Genomic DNA, 20,771 nt, shown 5'->3' with positions numbered 1-20,771 from the left:
CTATCACTGAAAAATTACTTGTTTAGTTATTTGTTCATAGTCTCCTTGATAACTGAGTCTGTCTGTATCATTCATAGTTGTAGCCAAGGGCCTAGCACATAGTATGTACTCAATGTTGAATGAAATGGATGAATATATGGTTGTTTATTCAGAAGAAGGCTGACAATAGAGGTTTCTTTTAGGCAACTGGATCAGTATTGACACTATTAGCTGATGGGGAAATCAGGTTTGATGACAAAAATGAGTTTGATCCTACTTATGTGAGTTTGAAGAACCTGTAGGATATTCAAATAACCCTATAAAGTTGGAAATAGTTGGAGTTTGAGAATGACTGCTGCCTCCTGAGAAAGGCCAAGAACAGAAAACTAGAAGACCCTTATAAAACAAAGAATTCCTAGTAACCTGATATACCCAGAAGTTTTACATGTTCTCACATAAATTAGTAATCAATTTCCATTAACTCAGGTCTTTCTCTGTATCAATTAAGAGAAATCATGTTTTGTGAACATGGATCCAAGATAAGGTTTTATTGGCACATGAAAGAAAGAACATATTCCAAATAAGCATATAATATACAAGGGATAGTACTTAACTTCCTAGAAGGAAAGGAATAGTAGTATATTACGTGTTCTGCAAGTTGAAGTTTAATATCAAATAATCTGAAAATGTCAGGATAATAGGAAATTATGATAACAAGAAAGTATTTTTAATGGACATATTATTTGCAATATTGGAATTTTTTCAATATAGAATAAAAATTCAATTTAAAAACTGTACAGTGGTAGAAATGATCTCAAAACCAGTGGTAGAATCATGTTCCTGTGATTTTTTTTTTTTAGTAATAAAAATAGAGATTGAAACTCCTGTTAATTACTGCTAATCTTGCCATCAAATGAGATATGTCATATGGGGATCAGTGCAGAAAAACCAGGAATTTTTTCCTGTAGGCAAAATGGCAAAATCAGAGAAGGAAAGGGACTGGTCTGTCATTCAGCAGAGAGCTGTGATGTTCTTTCAGACAAAATGGATTCATCAAAATCAAAATTCCATGTAAGACCTTAAATTAACCTCTAAATGTGAGCTTCAGTTTATTAATTCTTATTGTGTATTCACAATGAACCTTATTAGGAAGATAGTATTTGGGTGAGAATTTGTCCATCACAGCTTTATTTTAAAGTCACACTGAGTTTACCTTCCTTTTCCCGTGAAGAGGAAACTTTACAAAAATATGCAAACATTTCGCTCTAAGGGGGAAAAGAAAGTTTCATGACATCCAAGTGTTCGGTTGTATATTTTTTTGCAGTGAAAACCAGCCTTTGTATTTGTTTCTCAAAGTGATTTAATATTTCACAGGTTAGTGAGCAACTACAGAAGCATTGAAATGACATCTTTGAATAAGGCTGGCTCCATTTCATTCTGTCAGATGCAAACTAGAGATTTTAGTGCAAAATACAAATATAAAGCAGACATTTGTTTAAGCAAACAAGCAATTTGTTCGTGTGTATATCTGATCCTTATTTGAAAGAGGTACAGGTCCCGCTCAGCATTCACATCTGAAAACTATAAACTGTCCCATTGTTCATTAAAATGACCTTATTGGCAGCCCTGGACTTAGAACCCTAGTTCCTGTTCTACGAAGCAACAATGACTGCATTAACCACAGGGATGTGCTGACAGCGTAGCTGCCACTGGAGCCCCAAACCAAGCCTTGACATGGGAAAGATAATAGACAGATAAAGGTATCCTGTTACCTTTATCCCGCTTTTCCTCTAGGAAATTGCTTTACTGAACATTAGATGCCTGGGTCAGGCAAGCATGCTCTTGTAGGTATTGTAGCATGGGTCAGGCAAGCATGCTCTGGTAAGGCACCAAATTACATGACATTTATTTCAGAAACAGTTTTCCAAGAATATTTCCAGTCAACACATTTGGCTTTGGAAGTGTCTTTCATTCAAAGAAGTATTCCAACCAGAAAATGAAGGGATAAACTAAGTCCGGGGTTTGATTTCTCTTGCCGTAACAAAACCAATCCTTCAGTTTTGTTCATCCTTCTCAGTAGCCTTTCAATCAGATATTAGATTCAGTGTTTGATAGATCGTGAAATATTTTTTAAATCAAGTTAAAATATATTGGCAGAATGGCATGATTTTATTTAGTCTCAGCTCAAAGGGGGCAAAGTACTACTACAAAACAATACTTTCTCTAACAAATTTATACTGTAAATGACCAGATCCTACTTTTTAATAAATGAGTCTTAGAGGAAAAAGTACTAAAACTGTCAATTTCCCAGGGACAGGATACCACGTGGGTAATTCATTTACAGTTTTTGCTGTATTGTGCTGTTCTGCATACTCCCCAAATGGCTTGTAAAACATGCTTTTCCTAGTTCACACAAGTATGATAGAGTTGGATCAGAAGCATAAAGACAGCATTCTATATAAAAAGTTTAAGTCCTAGAGTGCTGACTTACCCAAAGTTTACATTTTTTTATAATTTACTTTTGTTCATTAGGAAAGGAAAGCTGTTTTGAGAGAATAATTCAGAGGTTTGGAAGAAAAGTGGTGTATGTTGTCATAGGAGATGGTGTGGAAGAGGAACAAGGGGCAAAAAAGGTGAGTGTTCCTCATTGGCATTTCTTGTGCCCTTAATTTTTCTTAGTCCTCAAAATTCTGAGCTGGATCATTTAAACACATTCCATTTCTCTGAAACAGATTGTGAATGCGTCCAGAACTGTAAGCACTGATCTAGGGCAGAGTAGAATTAAATCATTATTGAAATAATCTTTTTGAAGAGTGATATTCACAAGCTCAGGGGTCATGGATGGTTCATCTTCACAGAATGTGGACTTGGGGAACAGAAAAAGAGGCTTAGCTCTGGATCTGTTACCTGGAATAGAGACAGCATACGTGCCTGCTAACGCCAGCATGCCCCTCTCTGCACCCATGGCAGACATCACCAGGTGATTAAACCTTTGTTACCTAAGCCTGGATGCAGCCTACAAACCTTCTAAACATCAATTCAGAGAACCTTCTAAACATCAGTTCAGAAAGATTCTACCAGCTGATCAGAGCTAGGATGCAAAACTTTTCTTCCCTAGAGTATAGTACCTTCTTTTGATCACAAGGTCAGTGAATTACCCCTTTGGGGATGCGCAGAAAGGAGGAAGGAAGCAGACCCAACTATTAGGTCTCTTGACCCAGTTTATCCATCATATTTCTTTCTATTTTTCTGCATCCCTGCAAGTATAATTCTGTCATTTCCTTTAGCAAAAGCTTTCTCATGAATGTCCATCACATTTTTAAAAGGGGGAAGGAGGAGGAACCACATTCCTTAGCCAGGCATTCAGCGTCTACACAACCTAGTAACCACCTACCTTTCAGTCTCCTCCACTCTTGCACCTTACACTGTAGGCATATTGGTCTGCTTACCTTCCTTTGGCCATGCCCAGGACCTCCCCTGCTGCTGTTGCTCCTTTCCCCAGGGCCCGAATGTCACTGTCTTCCTCATTTTTCAAAATCCAGTTTATATACCACCTTTTCTGTTTCTCTTGTTTGTAAGAACTCAGTTGCACCACTTATTCTATAATTGGAGAAAGTGAAAAAAGTGAAAATATTAGTCACTCAGTCATGTCCGACTCTTTGCAACCCCATGGACTGTAGGCCCACCAGGCTCCTCTGTCTGTGGAGTTCTCCAGGCAAGAATCCTGGAGTGGGTAGCCATTCCCTTCTCCAGGGGATCTTCCTGACCCAGAGATCAAACCCAAGTCTCCAGCATTGCAGGAAGACTCTATACCATCTGAACCACCAGGGAAGTCCTTAATTGGAGAAGCTATGGGAAATAACTTGGATTCTTGAGCCAGACAGCCTGCGTTTGAATTGCAGCTGTCATTTACCAGCTCTGAACAGGTTACTTAACCCTTCTCTTTCTTTATCTATACATAGGGACAGTAGCAGCACCTAGCTCGTTGGGCTATTTTAAGGTTTAGATTTAGTTAACACATTATTGACTGTGGGACTTTTGCAGAAACTAGCAACTGTGGCAGTTTGTTACGTAAGTGAATATTGAAACACTCTGGTCAATAGCATTCAACTAACAAGAGATATATTGATATGTCTCTGGTAAATAAGTTGTTAAAATATAAAACAGAGCCTGATACCTATGAAGTATGCAACAAGTGGCAGCCATTGTTATTAACTATTTGTGTATGTGCCTGTCTCAGCAGTTAAGTATGAGCTCCTGAGTGGTGGGAATCTTATATTTTGATTGATTTTTGTTTGGCTCTCAGTCTTCATTCTTTTTTACAACTCCCTAAATCTTGGCACAGTCATGCTCTAATATTTCTTAAATTGAAGAGCATTAAATACTTTGAGATTAACCAATAGGATAATTTTTTCATCTCTTGCCCACACCCTCACTCATAGAAATGACAATATATTTCCATAAAGGAGGCAAGCTCTTCTGGAATATTCCAGTATATCCCAGAAATGGCACCACACCATAGATGCAGTATGACACATGGCCAGCCTCTTTAGAGTCCCAAAATGGTAAATTCACTTTCAGTAACCCTGAATTCCAGTAAAAGCATAAAAAGTATAAGTCGCTTAGTTATGTCTGACTCTTTGTGACCACATGGACTGTAGTCTGCCAGGCTCTTCTGTGGAATTCTCCAGGCAAGAATATTGGAGTGGGTTGCCATGACCTTCTCCAGGGGATCTTCCTGACCCAAGGATTGAACCTGCGTCTCCTGCATTACAGGCGGATTCTTTACTGTCTGAGCCACCAGGAAAGCATAGAAAAGCATAGAAACTGACCCTAATTCTATAAATGATAGATTATTTCTCTTATATTCATAGATACACCATATGCCCAGGATTACAGTTTCCCCAAGTGTGATCAGCACTGGTGGAAACCCACCTACACTTAACTTGATTCTAAGCAGTATTTGCCATCTAAGCACTCACTCTGCATTCCAGCTTCACCAATGGCCATTGTCATTAGGTACATCTGTTAGCCCTTTGGGCTGTCTTCATAAAAAGAAATCTTTCCCAGACTAAATAAAGTGCCCAAAACTCAACCCTGGAGAGTTAAAGAGAATATCTGGTGCAAATCCAGACTCAAGTCTTTTTCCTGAGAAAGCCTCTGTAACCCCTGCCATCTCTAGACAGGACCCCCTAGTGGCGATGGGAACATGGGATAGTTTTGCACCTCTGAGCATCATAGGATTGAAGAGCAGAATTGCATGCCGGGATGGCCCAGGGCCAAGGTGTGAATGTGTCCTCCAGGCTGGTCCTTCTCCATCTGGTATTCAGCAAAATATTTTAAAGAGAAACCAAAATGTGGCTTTTTAGCTTGTGGTAGACAGAATAATGTTTATGAAAGTGATGACTTAATATGAAAGAAAAAAAAAAAAGACACAAGTCAAAGCTTTGGTCCCCAATCAAGGATTCTGTAGACCAGTTTCTTCCTAAGCCTTTCTGAGAAGTCTTCTTTCTTAGATATTTGTGTGGGTGAACACAACATGGAAAAAGAAAAGGAGTTACTGGTTTGATGTTAGAACTGAAAGTAGAAACAATACTGAGAGTATTTATTCCCTCTGAAGAGCAGTTAAATTTGTTTCCAGTGTTTATCCCTTAGACATATTATTCTTTTTATTCAGGACAAACACACACACCTGTACCAAAAAAAAAAAAAAGAAATAGACAACTGCTTACAAAGAACATCCTCTTTAAATTGTTTGACTGTGAATGAGAAGTTGTAGCTTCAAGTTTGTTTTAGCTTCTTGGGATAAGTGTTTGTGATCAGTGCAGTACTCTGTTATAAAGGAACTCTGCACTTTGAGACCTACCAGCTTGAAAACTCTAATGCAACTGTAACCTGGAGTTGTAAGATCTTTATGTGTGTTTGTAAACTGTACAGATTTTTCAGAAATATTCAGATTCCTAAAAACTGCACCTGTGATTCAGATGTCACAGGAAGGTGAATACTTTGGCCAAGATCACACTGCTCGAAAGCTACCAAAGTAAGATATGAAGCCAATTATATCTTTGAAATTCAGCACAAAGTTCCTTCAAATTATAAACTTCACTTAGATATCTTAAATATGATTTGATTTACAAAAAATAATTTTAATGCCTTTGAAAAATTGTTATAGTGTGCAATGTTTATTTCCTTTTGGGAGGTATATAGAACTGTGTTAAATGTTCTCCCCATTTTATACTCATTAAAATTTTTAAAATAAATCATTAATTCTAGTTTATAATTTGGTTCACAAGCATTTCAGATCACTAAATAAAACTGACATTGAAACAGTGAAGTGCTGCAAGAGTGGGTACTCAAATGATTTGCAGAATCAAAACATTTTGCTTTTCTTCTAAATCAGTTTTAACCATTTAGCTTGTGTCTTCGTTTCCTGTGTCCTTTTAAAAATCTAGTACAACACTCTTGCCTCCTACCTGTAGAGATATTTTTCATCTCCCTAAATAATGTTCTTTTGCTAGATGTAGTGTTGTGTTTTTTGTTTTTTGTTTTTTTTTAGCCCAGGCATGAAAACTAGTAAGTATTCTGCCAATTACCTGTTCTATTATGCTCAAAATCTGCTCTGTCACTGTCACTCTCTTTTCCAGTACAATTGCAGGAGTTTCATCAGTAATTGGATCTAATTCTATAATTTGTATCATTAAAACACATTCCTTCAAAGAGAAAAGGTTAGAGATACCTTTGTTTTTTAAAAAAACATTATTCTAAAAAGATCTTAAATTTTTTTATTGGAGTATAGTTGATTTACAATGTTGTATTAGTTTCACATGTACGTCAAAGTAAATCAATTATACATATATCCACTCTCTGTTAGCTTCTATCCCCATGTAGGTCATTAAGAGTGTTGAGTAGAGTTCCCTGGGCTATATGTGCATGCTCAGTCACTTCAGTCATGTCCAACACTTTGCAACAGTAGGTCTTGATATATATATATATATATATATTAGTGTGTTTGTGTCAGTTCCAATTTATCTCTCCCCCTGCCTTATCCCCTGGTAACCATAAGTTTGCTTTCTACATCTGTAACACTTTTTTCTATAAATAAGTTCATTTGTACTGTTCTTTTAGATTGCACGTTTAAGTGATATAGTATTTGTCTTTCTGTGTCTGACTTACTAAGTGAAGGAAGGTCCACCCATGTTGCTGCGATTAGCATTATTTCATTCTTTTTATGGCTAATATTCCATTGTATATGTGTACCACATTTTCTTTATCCATTCCTCTGTTGATGGACATTTAGATTGCTTCCATGTCCTGGCTATTGTAAATATTGCTGCACTGAACACTGGGGTGCGTGTATCTTTTTGAATTACGGTTTTCTTTTTCTGATTTCTCATTGCTAATATATAGGCATGCCAGAGATTTATGTGTATTTTGTGTTCTGTAACTTTACCAAATTCATTGATGAGCTCTAGTAGTTTTCTGGTCCAATTTGTATTCCTTTCCTTTTTCTTCTCTGATTGATGTGGCTAGGATTTCCAAAACTATGTTGAATCATAGTGGTAAGAATGGACATCCTTTTCTTATTTCTGATCTTAGAGGAAATGCTTTCAGTTTTTCACCCTAGAAGAAATAAGCAAATTCTAAAAAAGGTCTCTTGTAAGAGTTTTCTTCAAGCACCTCTTTGTTCCTAGAAAGACTGTTGAGAGAAACTATCTCCCTACCTGTCAATATCTTCCTTTGATGTATGTATGTCTTTTGTTATCAAAATTTGCCATGCTTTTTTTTAACCATAAAATTTCTTGTTTTCCTAACATTCTTCCAGTGAAAATAGTTAAAGCATGATTTAAAAATCAAAATATAAGTAATAGTCTTCTGCACACTGACAGCAGTTTTGGTTTCTGGAGCAAAATGGCCTTGTTTTATAACTCTGACTTTATTTACTTTTCAGAGAACCACTTAAAATGAATCTCTTGGGAATAACATGGAGGGAAGGGGGTATGGGAAGCATCCATTACTCTGCATAATAACAACGGCTTCATCAAAAATGTCCGTTTTCATTGTGCATCCCAAACCTTGCCCAAAACCAAGCTGAAACTGAGAATCTGCTTCATAATGCTTGATTCTGAGTTTATTTAGGAGAAAAATAAGGACTTTTGTTAAAAAAAAAAAAAAGACAGTATTTTTAATGCAAGTTTTGCTTTTAGTTTTAAGTGAGACAAAGGAATTACTAACACTGAGTACAGAATTTTATTCTAAAGCCATTACACTTATTTAACTTAATGAGCACAAACTATATGCCAGATCTTAAATTGTATTTCATCTTTAAAGTGCAGACTTTGTCCAGAGGGGATGCAGATATACAAATAGTCATAGAGCAAAGCTGTGCTGAAAGTTTCATAAATTCTCAAAATAATCTATTTACAATTTTTGAAGTATTTGTATCTCCATATGCAAATTTTCTAGATATATGCATAGGAAAGCACAGATAAGTTTTTTTTATACAAATTATATACTTCTTTTATACCTTTTTTTTTCACTTAATATATATCCTGGTAGTTATTTCGTATCAGGAGCACATGGAGCTCTGTATCTCTAATGCTTATGAATGACCACATCAGAATTTCATTACATTGATGTGCTATAGTTTAACAAGTCCCCTGGGGCTCAACATTTTGGTGGTTTCCAGTATTTACTATTACAGACAGTTCTTATGCGGTTATGTGTGGGCAAGTATCAATATATTTGTGGGATAAATTCCTAGAAGTATAATGCCTAGGGCAAAGGCTATGTGCTTTTATGGTTTTGAAATATTTTTTAATAATTCAGCAAAATTCAAATTACATGTGAATGTTCACACGCCCAGCTTTTTATATTACTGATCTTAGGTATAACCAGAAGGGATAAACACAAAATACCAGACAGGAAAGGTGGCAGAAGGCAATTTGGAAAACTGCACATGTGGGCAAGAGGAACAGAAAGGATGTGTCATCATCTTCCCATTAGGGAATATTTTGGTTCTAATGACCCAAAAACATGTGCTACTTCCTAAAATTTAGGTTCTGGTGCCCATTTTTCTCAATATATGCCTAATCTCGATAAACTAATCACACACCCATCAGTTTAGGCTATTATTGTTAACTGTTTTGGTTTCAGGGCTCTGGTTACCAGATGGAATATCTCCATGTTGCTGTTTTTGTTCATTCTCTAAGTCCCGTATGACTCTTTGCCACCCCCTTGATTGTAGCACACCAGGCTCCTCTGTCTTCCACTGTCTCCCAGAGTTTGCTCAAATTCATGTCCATTAAGTCCCATTTCATCCATCTGAATATCTGCATATATATGTGGTGTAATCTCACAATGTCTTTATCCATTCATCTGTTGCTGGACACTTAGGTTGCTTCCATATCTAGAGTATGGTAATAGTTCTGCTATGAAGATGCAGATATCTGTTCAACATATTATTTTCATTTCCTTCAGGCATGTATATACCCAGAAGTGGGGTTGTTTAGTCATGTGGTAGTTCCGTTTTTAATTTTTTAAGGAACTGCCAGACTCGTTTCCATACTGATTATACCAGTTTACATTCTGACCAGCAGTGCATAAGGGTTCCCTTTTCCCTACCTCCTCATCAGCATTTGTTACCCCTTATCTTTTTGATGAAGGCTGTTCTAACAGGTGTGAGGTGATTATCTCATTGTGATTTTGATTTGTATTTCACTAATTAGTGATGGTGAGCACTACTTCACATACTTGTTGGCCATCTGTATATTTTCTTTACAAAAATGTCTATTCTGCCCAATTTTTAAATTAGATTGTTTTGCTGTTAAGTTTTATGATATTAACCCCTTATCAGATATATAGTTTACAAATTTTTTTTCCTCATTCCATAGGTTATCTTTTCATTTTGTCAATCATTTCTTTTGCTGTGCAGAAACTTTTTAGTTTGATATAGTCTACATGTTTGTTTGCTTGTGCTTTAGGTGTCATATCCAAAAAATCATTACCAAGGCTGATGCCAAGGAGTTTTTCCCCAGTGTTTTCTTACAGGAGTTTTATGGTTCTTGGTCTTATATTTACATCTTTAGTCCCTTTTAGGTTTTTTTCCTTCTTTTATAGGTTGTTTCATTCTTTTATATGTGAATAGCCAGTATTCCCAGCAACATTTATTGAAGAGACCATCTTTTCTCCATTGAGTATTCTTTTCTCCCTTCTATTAGTTAAGCATATATACATGGCTTTGTTTCTGGGCTGTTGATTCTGTACCATTTTCTATGTATCTGTTTTTATTATATACTGTTTTGATTACCACAGCTTTATAATACAGCCTGAAATCAAGAAGTGTGATGCCTCCCACTTTGTGCTTTCTCAGGATTGGTTTAGCAATTTGAAGTCATTTAGCTCCATATACATTTTAGGATTGTTTTTTCTACTTCTGTAAAAATCGCTGTTGGAACTTTGAATCTGTAGATGGCGGCTCAGAAGAGTACAGAGTCCGCCTGCAATGCGGGAGACCTGGGTTCTGTCCCTGGGTTGGGAAGATCCCCTGGAGGAGGGCATGGCAGCCCGCTCCAGTATTCTTGCCTGGAAAATCCCATGGACAGAGGAGCCTGGTGGGCTAAAGTCATGGAGTCACAGAGTCAGACACGACTGAGCAGCTAAGGATGCACACACAGTATGAACATTTTAACAATATTTGTTCTTCTAATCATGTGCTTGACATACCTTTCCATCTATTATTTGTGTCTTATAGTTTTCAGTGTAGAAATCCTTCACTTTTACTGTTTTTGATGTTATTGTAAATGGAATCACTTTATTATTGGATAATTTGGTCTTAGTGTATACAAAGGCTGATTTTTGTAGGCTAATATTGTATCCTGCAACTTTGTTGAATTCATTGATTAGATCTAACAGTTTTTCGTTGGTTTCTTTAGGATTTTCTGTACATAAAATTATGTCATCTGCAAATAGTTTTACTTCTTCCTTTCCAATTCTGATGTTTTTATTTTTCTTACTTGATGTGCTGGCTAGGTCATTTTGATTCTTAATCCCACACTGCCTTACATTGTAATAAAAATGTTCAGCAGATATGTCTTACCTGCTGGTTCTTGGCAGTGGGAGGATATGTTATGTATGTATATTATTTTATAAATCTGCTCTAGCTATAGTGCTGAACAAGTAATACTTTAATGAAAAAGTTATTGACTTTATTAAACCTAGGAGCAACCCTGAGTCATTTCCCCTAAACCGTTACTTTACAAATAAACAAACTAGGGCTCCAAGGAGATGTCATGATTCAAAGCCATGTTACTAAAGTCAGAGTTGAGAGTATAACCCAGGTCTCCTCATTCTAGAACCTGCTTTTCTTTTCCTCTTTTGCCACCATCACTCTCTGATTTGATATAAGAAATATTTGTTCCAAGCTAAACACTGATTCAGGAAAAAAATTATTTACTTTGTACGTACTGGGCCTGGGAAGCTCTTGTTGATCCATAAAAGCTTCACATTGGTATGTGCCTACTTGGAGAAAATGTTATTTTGCAATATAATTATTTGTTAACACATGTTTGAATCCCATTCTCTTCCCTAGACTCAGTCTTACTCAATATTAAATGTTCATAATAACTATCAATAAACTCTTTAACAGGACTAACCAGGTCTTGCACCATTTGACTCCTACAGCCAATAATGTCAGAGCCATGTCCTTCTCTCACACAGCTAGTATTGAAACAATGAACTTGTCCTTTATCCTCTGCCCCTTCACACACGCAGCCATTACAGTGCTCATGTGAATGATTATCCTTTCATAACTAGCTCAGTTATTACCTCTCCTCTTACCAAGTGTCTCCCTCAGTTCCCCAGGCAAAGGGAATCACCTCCTCCTCCTCCTTTGAGATGAACTTGCATGATTGCCGTTCATGTCTGCTACTCAACCACAGACTATGAAAGGGTGGGTCAGGGATGTCTTCTATGCCATGCTTGCAAACACAAAAATCTCTAATGAATGAATGCAAAATAGTACGGTATATGTTTATGATCTAAAGTTGCCCAATGGAACATCATACATATTTGAAAAAAGATCTCTAGTACTTGGTACTGAACTGTTATTGAAGGATAACAAAAAGAGATACCCTAAAATAGTATAGAATCCAGAAAGGCATACGTGTGACATTGGACTATGGTATATGTTTTTAGCAGATCACTTGAGACAAAGGCATTATCAATAAGTAACAATATTTTGCATCCCCAGGATAACAACAGTATTGTGATCTATACCAAAACAGTAGCTTCTACTGTCACTTATCTAGATAGTCCCTCCAAAACTCCTCAGTTCCAAATTCTGTTTGTTTTCATGCCATATTCTAATAGTCTGAATTGTTTAAAAAACCCCTAGAACTATAATCGCAAATTATACTCAGACCTTCACATTATTTTTTGTGTAAAAAAAAAAAATGTTTTCTGTGGGCTTAATAGAATTTTATTCTCTAAAAGGTGATGATTATCTTTCTCTTATCTAAGAAGATTTTGCTGATACATACATATTATAATGTTTTTGAGCTGTACAGTTGATAATCATGTTTTTATCTTTCATGGATGATGAAACTTTGCAGGGGAGGGGGGAGGGGGCTGTTTTTCTTGTCTCTGGTTAATTCAGATGTTTTACAAAGATATCTCCATCATTTAAGGAAGATTTTTCGATTGATGTTTTAAACAACTACAAAAAAAAAGCTGAAAAAACTACCTTAGATGTTCATTTAAATTTTTCTTATATGGTAATGTTGTTTCAAGGTCAGTGTGAACAATGCCTGATGGAAATAAATGAAAAAAATAGTCGTTTTAATCAGATTTTGATTTTAGAACTAAAATCAAATTTTGCAAAATGTAAAATACTACCAACTAAGGAAAACCACTTAAATTTGCAGCGTGAAAGCTCCAGTGGATCCAGATTTTGAAAGGCAAATATTTGACACATTTTTGTTCACAGCTACTGGGTTTTATTTGAAGTTTGGAATAGGCATTCAAGCGGCAGTGTAGGTCTGCTTAAGAAATACCCATCAGCTTCTTAAAAAAACATAGATTCCCGAATTGCATTTTAAAATGCACTCTGGCATTCTTAGGGCAGGAGTAAGTTTGGATTTTGTTTTAAACAGATGTGTTGTTGAGATCTTAACGGGCAGTTTTCACAGTTCGGAATAAAGGCGGGTGGGCAGTGGAGTGGACTGACAAAGCAGCCCTTCAGGGCTGGTGCTGGGAGCGCTCTCCATCCTCACCACGTTGTCTGCCCCTCCACAGCACGCCATGCCCTTCTGGAGGGTCTCCAGCCACTCGGACCTCATGGCCCTACATCATGCCTTGGAGCTGGAGTACCTGTAACAGTCACCTCGCACTTTGAAGCTGCACAGCCACCCTGTGACCGGAGGACACATCCACCAAGCTGAGTCCCAAGTGGGCGCCAGACTCCAAATTAACATTTCAGCATTTTGACACCCAGCTGCTGTGGGTCCTCGCCTCCACCTCTGTGGGAATTGAAGGACACCACACCCCTTTCTTCAGAACAGCTGTTGACTCCTAGTACTGTGAATCCATTGCAAATAAGCCATGAGAATGTTCTAGCACAGTGTCGTGTGTCTTGGCCACATTAACTAACCATGGTTCGAACCTGTGAAGAAAGGACCTGCAGACGCTTTATGTTTCTAGCATCTTCAATGTGACATACACAGCTTCTCCAGTACAGCAAACTTGATTGCACAACAAAGACTGAGATGGGTTTCCTGAGTACCAGTGGGGGGATTTTTCTTGTAAAGGTTTACTTTTTCTGGTGTCTCATACCCAGGGTCTTCTGTACATCTCTACTTATTTATGAACAGACTTAAAAAAAAAAAAAAAGCTTTATTGAGGTATAACTCAAGAACCATACAGTTCACGCAAACAGACTTTTGACATCAGATAACTGAAGAGACAGTAGCATGACAGAAGCGATCGAAGGCCCTGGCCTCATGACACAGCAAGTACTTTGAATTTTAGCACATTGCAAAGTAGTTTAAAATATGTCTAATTTAAACGTATAATATGTACATCACTGAGACAATCATGTACAGAAAGAATTTTTGGTGTAAATTTGTAATAATGGATGATTTCTTTTACATATTGTTTAGAAAAATGATATTGAAAGGTAGCAATGCCTTGATAGTGAAGTATGAGGAGGACCTGCACAGACATGCAGGGCCTTCTCCAAGTACTGGCTATAAATATGTAGATAAGGGATTTTTTTTTTTTTTAGATCATGTTGTCAAGACCAAAAGCATGGATGTCAAGTGTCAATAGGATTTTGTTTTCTAATTTTTTTTTCCCCAATCTGTACTTTTTTTTTTTTTTAATGCTGTTAGGAGGGCCTTGGTAAATAACACATCAGTGTCTTAAACAATTGGAGGGGGAAGACAAGTCCTCTTACAACCTCACTGTTTCATTTTTAGCATTAATGTAGTGTAACTATTTGGCAAAGGACAGTTATTCAAATGCTTCTTCCCACAGAAAGAATGTAGATGGTGGATAGATTTTATAAATGGTTCATGAATTGGACACTAGCAAAGGGACACTATCATGTGTCCAGATGATATTTTCTTAAGGAAGGCCATCACCACATATCTGCAAATCAGCACAACTTTGTATTACTTCCTTACATTCATGTTCTTTCTCTTTCACTCCACCTCCCACCCCCGCACCCCCACTGCCACCATCCCAGAAAAGTTCATTGCCAGCAGTGGGACATGATCCAGTCATCGTCACCAAGAAAATACTACTACTCTTCTCACCCCCATTCTAACTATATGACAAGTGTAAATCTGAGAAATGAAGTTTGTCACCTTTGTAATACCCCCAAAAAAGTTCAGCCAAACGTAATCCATCAATTTATCTAGACAGTAGTTTCTCTCATCTAAAGGCCTTCCATTGTCATGAAATTAATTTTTTGATGAATTTTCTTTAATAGTATATTGGAGGGAAAAAAAACCCACCAGCTTTGACCCAAAGTAGCTACAGAGCTGCCCTATCCTTTCCTAAGGTTTCATGTTGCTGCTAGAATTAGTCAGTTGTAAATATCTCCAAATTGTTTAATCATTGAATTCGGTTGTTTTTTCCTCTCTTGCTTGAAGCAAACAGAAGTCAACAATTTTTAGCCTTTCCATTTTATGTTTTTGTACTCTACAAACTGAAAAGACAAAAGTTTATCTTGGCCTTACTGTATAAAGGTGTGTCGTGTCCACAACTGTGTACAGACTTTTTCTTCAATTTGTGTTTAAATTAATAAAACTGATTTGTGAAGTATCATAAGCTCCCTGTCAGTATTTTCTTCATCTTTTGGTTCTGTAAAATAGCAGGATCTTGGTGGTGTTAGAACACTCATAGTCCAACAAAAGGAAGCTGTATGGAACAACTGTAGTAATGGCTTTATCAGCCCTTGCAAGGAACTAAGCTAGGAGAATAACAGCTGTCTCTTTGATCACCATTAAGAACAGATGAATGGAAAAGCCTTTTACTTCCTCTGAAACTATATAAATGAGACCTTCACTCAGATTTATCTGCTATGGAACCGAATTCAGCGTCAAGTATCTTGGATGTCAGAGCATAGATTTAGCCACTTTAATACCCAAGGGACAGCAATGGAAACTAGTTTCCATTCCATTTCATCTGTAAAGAACGCCCACAACATACATCTCTAAGATTTGGCCAGCTTCATCACTGACAAAGAGCTATATAACAGCACAACTTGCTTCCTCCTGGGATTGCATCTTAGAAACACAACGTTCACACATACAGAACACACGAACATCAAACATGCAGGGGTCTGACTCACTTGTCAGGCCGAGGACGTGCATTTTTCACAGGCACATGTTTGGCCAAGTGGCTTGAATAATGAAGTGTCCGTGCATGCTCGGTTGCCCGAGAGTGAGACATTTGGAGAATGTCTGTAGAGAAAGGCAGGGGTGGGGAGTGGAAGGACTTTTAGGTCTCAGGTGAAGAAAGTATGGAAAAGAGTCAACTGGAGAGCATACCCTCCAAGGATGGATTTTCTAAAGTGCTACTTCTAACATGATACCCTTTGGTCCATAGATGAGAGGCCACATTTCTCTCCCTGCCATTCTAGACTTTTTCAGATACAGTCTCTACTTTCTTTCCAACATTGTCTCTTGTTATTCTTACGAACAAACCTCCGGTCCATGTTAACTGAGCTCTTTAATAGACCAAACAGCCCCTAAGAATCCTTGCCTCACCTCTACTTAGGGCTTGCCCCACTGCCATCAGTGACTTCCCCCACCCTCCATCCACCCGAGCCATGCTCAGTCTCCAGAGCCTTCCCTGCAGAACCTTCTTTCCCATCATGGCACACAGTGTTAGCTTCTTCTCTTGAACTTCTCCCCACCTCCAATGTCCATAGTCTTACTGACTGTTCCTAATACCCCCTTCAATAAAGGCTCACTGTGCACCCATCATGGTGGAGGTGGGGGAGTGTTTGTCTGAGATGTTGCAGATAGGAGATCCTTGCTCCTGTGGATGGAGCTTACATCAGATTAGGCGTGAACAGACACATGAGTGAATGAATGAGATATATTTAGTTGGAAACATTCTTTGTGGAAAATTAAAACAGGGAATATATGTAAGTGACAGGGCTTCCCTAGAAAGGATGGACAGAGCTGAGACAGATGAACTGAGACCAACTGCTAAGAAGCAGGCAGCGTGTGAAGATGAGGGGTAGAAAAGAGAGGCACAAAGGTCCTTGGAGGAGAAGACTTCTATTTATTGTTTTCTCAGAGTGAGGATTACACTCATGGGTCCAAGAAGAGATGATTTTGCAAAGGCTTGCCACTGAGGTCTACACAGGGCTGTGACCCAATCTGATACATTCTTTGAAATGACCACTCTGGTTGCTGGGTGGAGAGTGGACTATAGACGGGCGAGAGAAGAACTGGGGAAACGAGTCATTAGGCCAACAGCCAGGTCCAGGCGAGCAGCAGCCAGATTCAGATTAGAATGGGAAAAAGAACACTTGGATTTATTTTTAGCAATAGCAACAACAGCACTGGCTGATGAGTTGAAAGAGGTGAGCAGTAGGACACAAGAGGAGAATGGACACCCCCAGAGTAAGGCGTCTCCTCACCCACTGTCAGATAGTACACCCAGTGGTGTGCTGGCCTCTGCAGGCAGGTTGAGTGAGTGAAGTCGCTCAGTCGTGTCCAACTCTTTGCGACCCCATGGACTGTAGCCCACCAGGCTCCTCTATCCATGGAATTTTCTAGGCAAGAGTACTGGAGTGGGTTGCCATTTCCTTCTCCAGGGGATCTTTCCAACCAGAGGATCAAACCCATGTCTCCCACATTGCAGGCAGACGCTTTACCGTCTGAGCCACCAGGGAATCAGGTTGCCTGGGTTCAAATCCTGGCTTCCCCATTTTAACTTCACTGTGCCTTAGTTTCCTCATCTGTAAAATGGGGATAACAAGAATACCTACTTCAGACCATTGGAGAAGCAAATGGCAACCCACCCCAGTATTCTTGCCTGGAGAATTCCATGGACAAAGGAGCCTGGCAGGCTATAGTCCATGGGGTCGCAAAGAGTTGGACCCAACTGAGTGACTGTCACTCACTTCAGACCATTACAATGAAGACCAAGTAAGTTCATATGAATAAAGTTCTTGGGACACCACTTGGCAAATTATTGAATGCTGTTCATTCATATACTTGCTAAGTATTTATAGACATTTTTTTTTTCTCTCCAACTAAAGAATCAGCTCTTTGATGGCACAGACCATTTACAAGGGGATTACATTTTTCTGGACTAGTCAAGGAAAGTGAAAGTTATAGTGTTAGTCACTTAGTCATAGCTCAAACTCTAGCTCACCAGTATCCTCTATTCATGGGATTCTCTGGGCAAGAATACTGAAGTGGGTTGATATTTCCTTCACCAGGGAATCTTCCCAACCCATGGATCAAACCTGGCTCTCCTACACTACAGGCAGAGTCTTTACAGTCTGAGCCACCAGGTAGGCCTAAGTCTAGGAAACAGGATGAAAAAGACAACCATTGAGTAGCAATTCTTTTTTAGTAGCCACCATCCCAATGCTTGAGGTCAGGAATTAACGAGTTTTTCATCCTGTTTCCTAAATGGAAAGAAAATCCAGAAGGAAGGGAATATATGTCTCTGTATGGCTGATTCATTTTGCTGTACAGTAGAGACTAACAACATTGTAAAGCAATTATACTCCAATGAAAATTAATTAGAAAAAAAAAAGGACTTCTCTGGCGGTCCAGTGGTTAAGAATCCATCTGCCAATGCAGGGACACGAGTTCAGTCCCTGGTCCAGGGAAACTAAGATCCCACATCCTGCGGGACACTAATCCCTCATGCCACAACTACTGAGCTCATGTGCCCTAGAGCCCTGCTCTACAACAGGAAAAGCCACGGCAGAAAAGCCCCTGCACCGCAGCTAGAGAAAGTCCCCTCAAAACAACAAAGAGCCCCTGAGCGGAAATGAAGACCCAGCACAGCCCTTAATAAATGAATAAATTTTAGAAAAAAAGAATCACAATGATAAAGGAGACTTGTGTGAGCGGTCCTGTGGACATGAGAGGTGGGGCAAGCAGGGCAGGCGGGAAACCCTGCCCCAAAGCTGAGCCCCGCAGGCTGAAGCTGGCCTGAGCAGAGTGGGGAGAAGGAGAGCGTACGAGAGAGGCCACGGGACTACAGGAGCACAGGGAGTGTGGGTCCGAGTAGCTAGGAGAGGGAAAGGTGAGGATGGGAACTGTCCGTCACCTCCAAAGACAACTTCGGACTTAGTGCTTTTATTCTCCACAAGCTTGGCTGTCCCCCCTCTGTGGAAGACAGGAAAGCAAGAAGATGGGACCAGAGGTTCTCAGCCTCCTGCATTAGCACACAGCCTGGAGGACCCTCTCCTGGGGCCCCTGATTCAACATTAAACTAGACTTAGATGAGAGCCCTAAGTAGTGTCCAGCAGAGCCCCTTTTATTTTACAGATTACAAAACTCAGGTTAAATGCTCTGAGAGGTCACAGCCGAATCAGGCAGTCACGGCTCTGAGCGACTCTTGGATACAACACAGAATCATGAAAAGGTCACGGGCTCTCAGATCAGTACAAGCTGACTTTTCCTCTGGCTCCATCACTCCACACCAGGGCTTAGGCAGCCCTTTCCATTTTCAAGGGATATCTCACATCCTGTCCAGTTAATACAATTGTTCAGTGAGGTCTGAATGCTCATAGCACCTCAATTCTATGCTATCCTTCCAGAGATTGGTTTAAAATTTGACTCCTAATCCACATTTACATATGCCCCACGAACATACATTTTATAATAACTTTTAAAATTTGCTTTTCAGAACTGGAATAGGGCTTGGATGTTCCCCACTTCAACCGAATATAAAGGAGGCCATTTGCTGAAGGAGCTTCCCTGGTGGCTCAGATGATAAAGAATCTGCCTGCAATGTAGGAGGACCAGGGTTCCATCCTTGGGTCGCGAAGATCCCCTGGAGAAGGGAATGGCAACCCACTCCAGTATTCTTGCCTGGAGAATCCTATAGACAGAGGAGCCTGGCGGGCTATGGTCCACAGGGTCGCAAAGAGTCGGACACAACTGGAAGCAACTTAGCACACACGCTTAACAGAATGTGGACATGGGCCCATGAACACTGCGTGTTCATTTAAGACCTCTAAGAATTCCCTCCCAGATCCTGGGACCCGCCCCCGCAACAGTCCCCACAGACACAAAACCTTCAGCTGACTCATGTCACCCTGTCCATCCTGCTCTGGATGGATTTTTGACAATCCGAAAGGAGAGAGCTACCAACAGCACTTCCTTCTTTCAGTGTCTCTCAGAAAGGTTTCCATTTCTCTCCGCTCTGTGCAATTATCCAAAGTGACAGGCGAGCTTGTGGCAGAAGAAATGAAAGAGTTTGTAATTTAGGAAACCTTTTGGCCCCACTGACTGAAAGCAGGTTGTTTGTAAAAAGGAAATCCTGACCTCAGCTAACTGGCAAACTCTGTCAGAAGCAATAGAAGGACGCGAAGGAGAAAGAACAGCGCCGGGGATTTTTATTGGCAACAGAAGAAAACTGGATCCTCTTCCAGAGGAAAGCCCTTAGGAGTGAACTTTCTGGTAGAGGGACGGAGTGTGCCCAGAGCCAGTGCATTAGCGGCTACACACTACACCGTGGTTTGGTTCTGGGTCTGTGGGCTTGTCTGACTGGGTGCGTTTGCTGCCTGGGACCATGGCTAGACTGACTGTCCTGATGATGGATTCCCCCCACTTCCCGCTTCTGCCCCCAGCACTCCATGGCCTATCCCACCTTCTGTCATGGCTTGATATAAAGCCCCAGGATCCACAGATGACAGCATGCCCACTTGGTGTGAAAGGAGATCAGCTCTCTGGGTGTTTTCCTGGTGCTGTCCACCAACTCACCCTAACCTTGTTCCTCTGTCTGCTACCCCTTTGGCAGGACTCTGCAGGGACCTCTGGGGACTCCCTAAAATTGGAGCCTCATCCCCACCCCACCCAACCACAAGCTCTAATTTCCTTCTGCTTGTGGTTCTCAACACTTTCATGCATTGGAGAAGGAAATGGCAACTCAGTCCAGTGTTCTTGCCTGGAGAATCCCAGGGACGGGGGAGCCTGGTGGGCTGCCGTCTATGGGGTCGCACAGAGTCAGACACGACTGAAGTGACTTAGCAGCAGCAGCAGTGGTTCTCAAAGGGCTGCCCCTTGAAATCACCTGGGTGCTCAGAAAAC

At 39.6% G+C, this 20,771-nt stretch overlaps 1 protein-coding gene across 2 annotated transcripts in view; it reads left to right on the top strand.

Annotated features, from left to right (window-relative positions):
* The window catches only part of EYA1 (EYA transcriptional coactivator and phosphatase 1), a 186,067-nt gene extending 170,767 nt beyond the window's left edge, over positions 1 to 15,300 (top strand). For both annotated transcript variants that reach the window (XM_040261367.1, XM_040261368.1), the window contains 2 exons: positions 2,512 to 2,612; positions 13,270 to 15,300. In XM_040261367.1, coding sequence (XP_040117301.1) covers positions 2,512 to 2,612; positions 13,270 to 13,350 — 182 coding nt within the window. In that variant the 3' untranslated portion in view covers positions 13,351 to 15,300. The remainder of the gene's footprint in view (positions 1 to 2,511; positions 2,613 to 13,269) is intronic.
* Positions 15,301 to 20,771: the final 5,471 nt, after the last annotated feature.

The sequence above is a fragment of the Oryx dammah genome, unplaced genomic scaffold, assembly GCF_014754425.2.
Source record: "Oryx dammah isolate SB20612 unplaced genomic scaffold, SCBI_Odam_1.1 HiC_scaffold_19, whole genome shotgun sequence".
NCBI classification, from domain to species: Eukaryota; Metazoa; Chordata; class Mammalia; order Artiodactyla; family Bovidae; genus Oryx; species Oryx dammah.
This window is presented reverse-complemented; position numbering and strand designations above follow the sequence as displayed.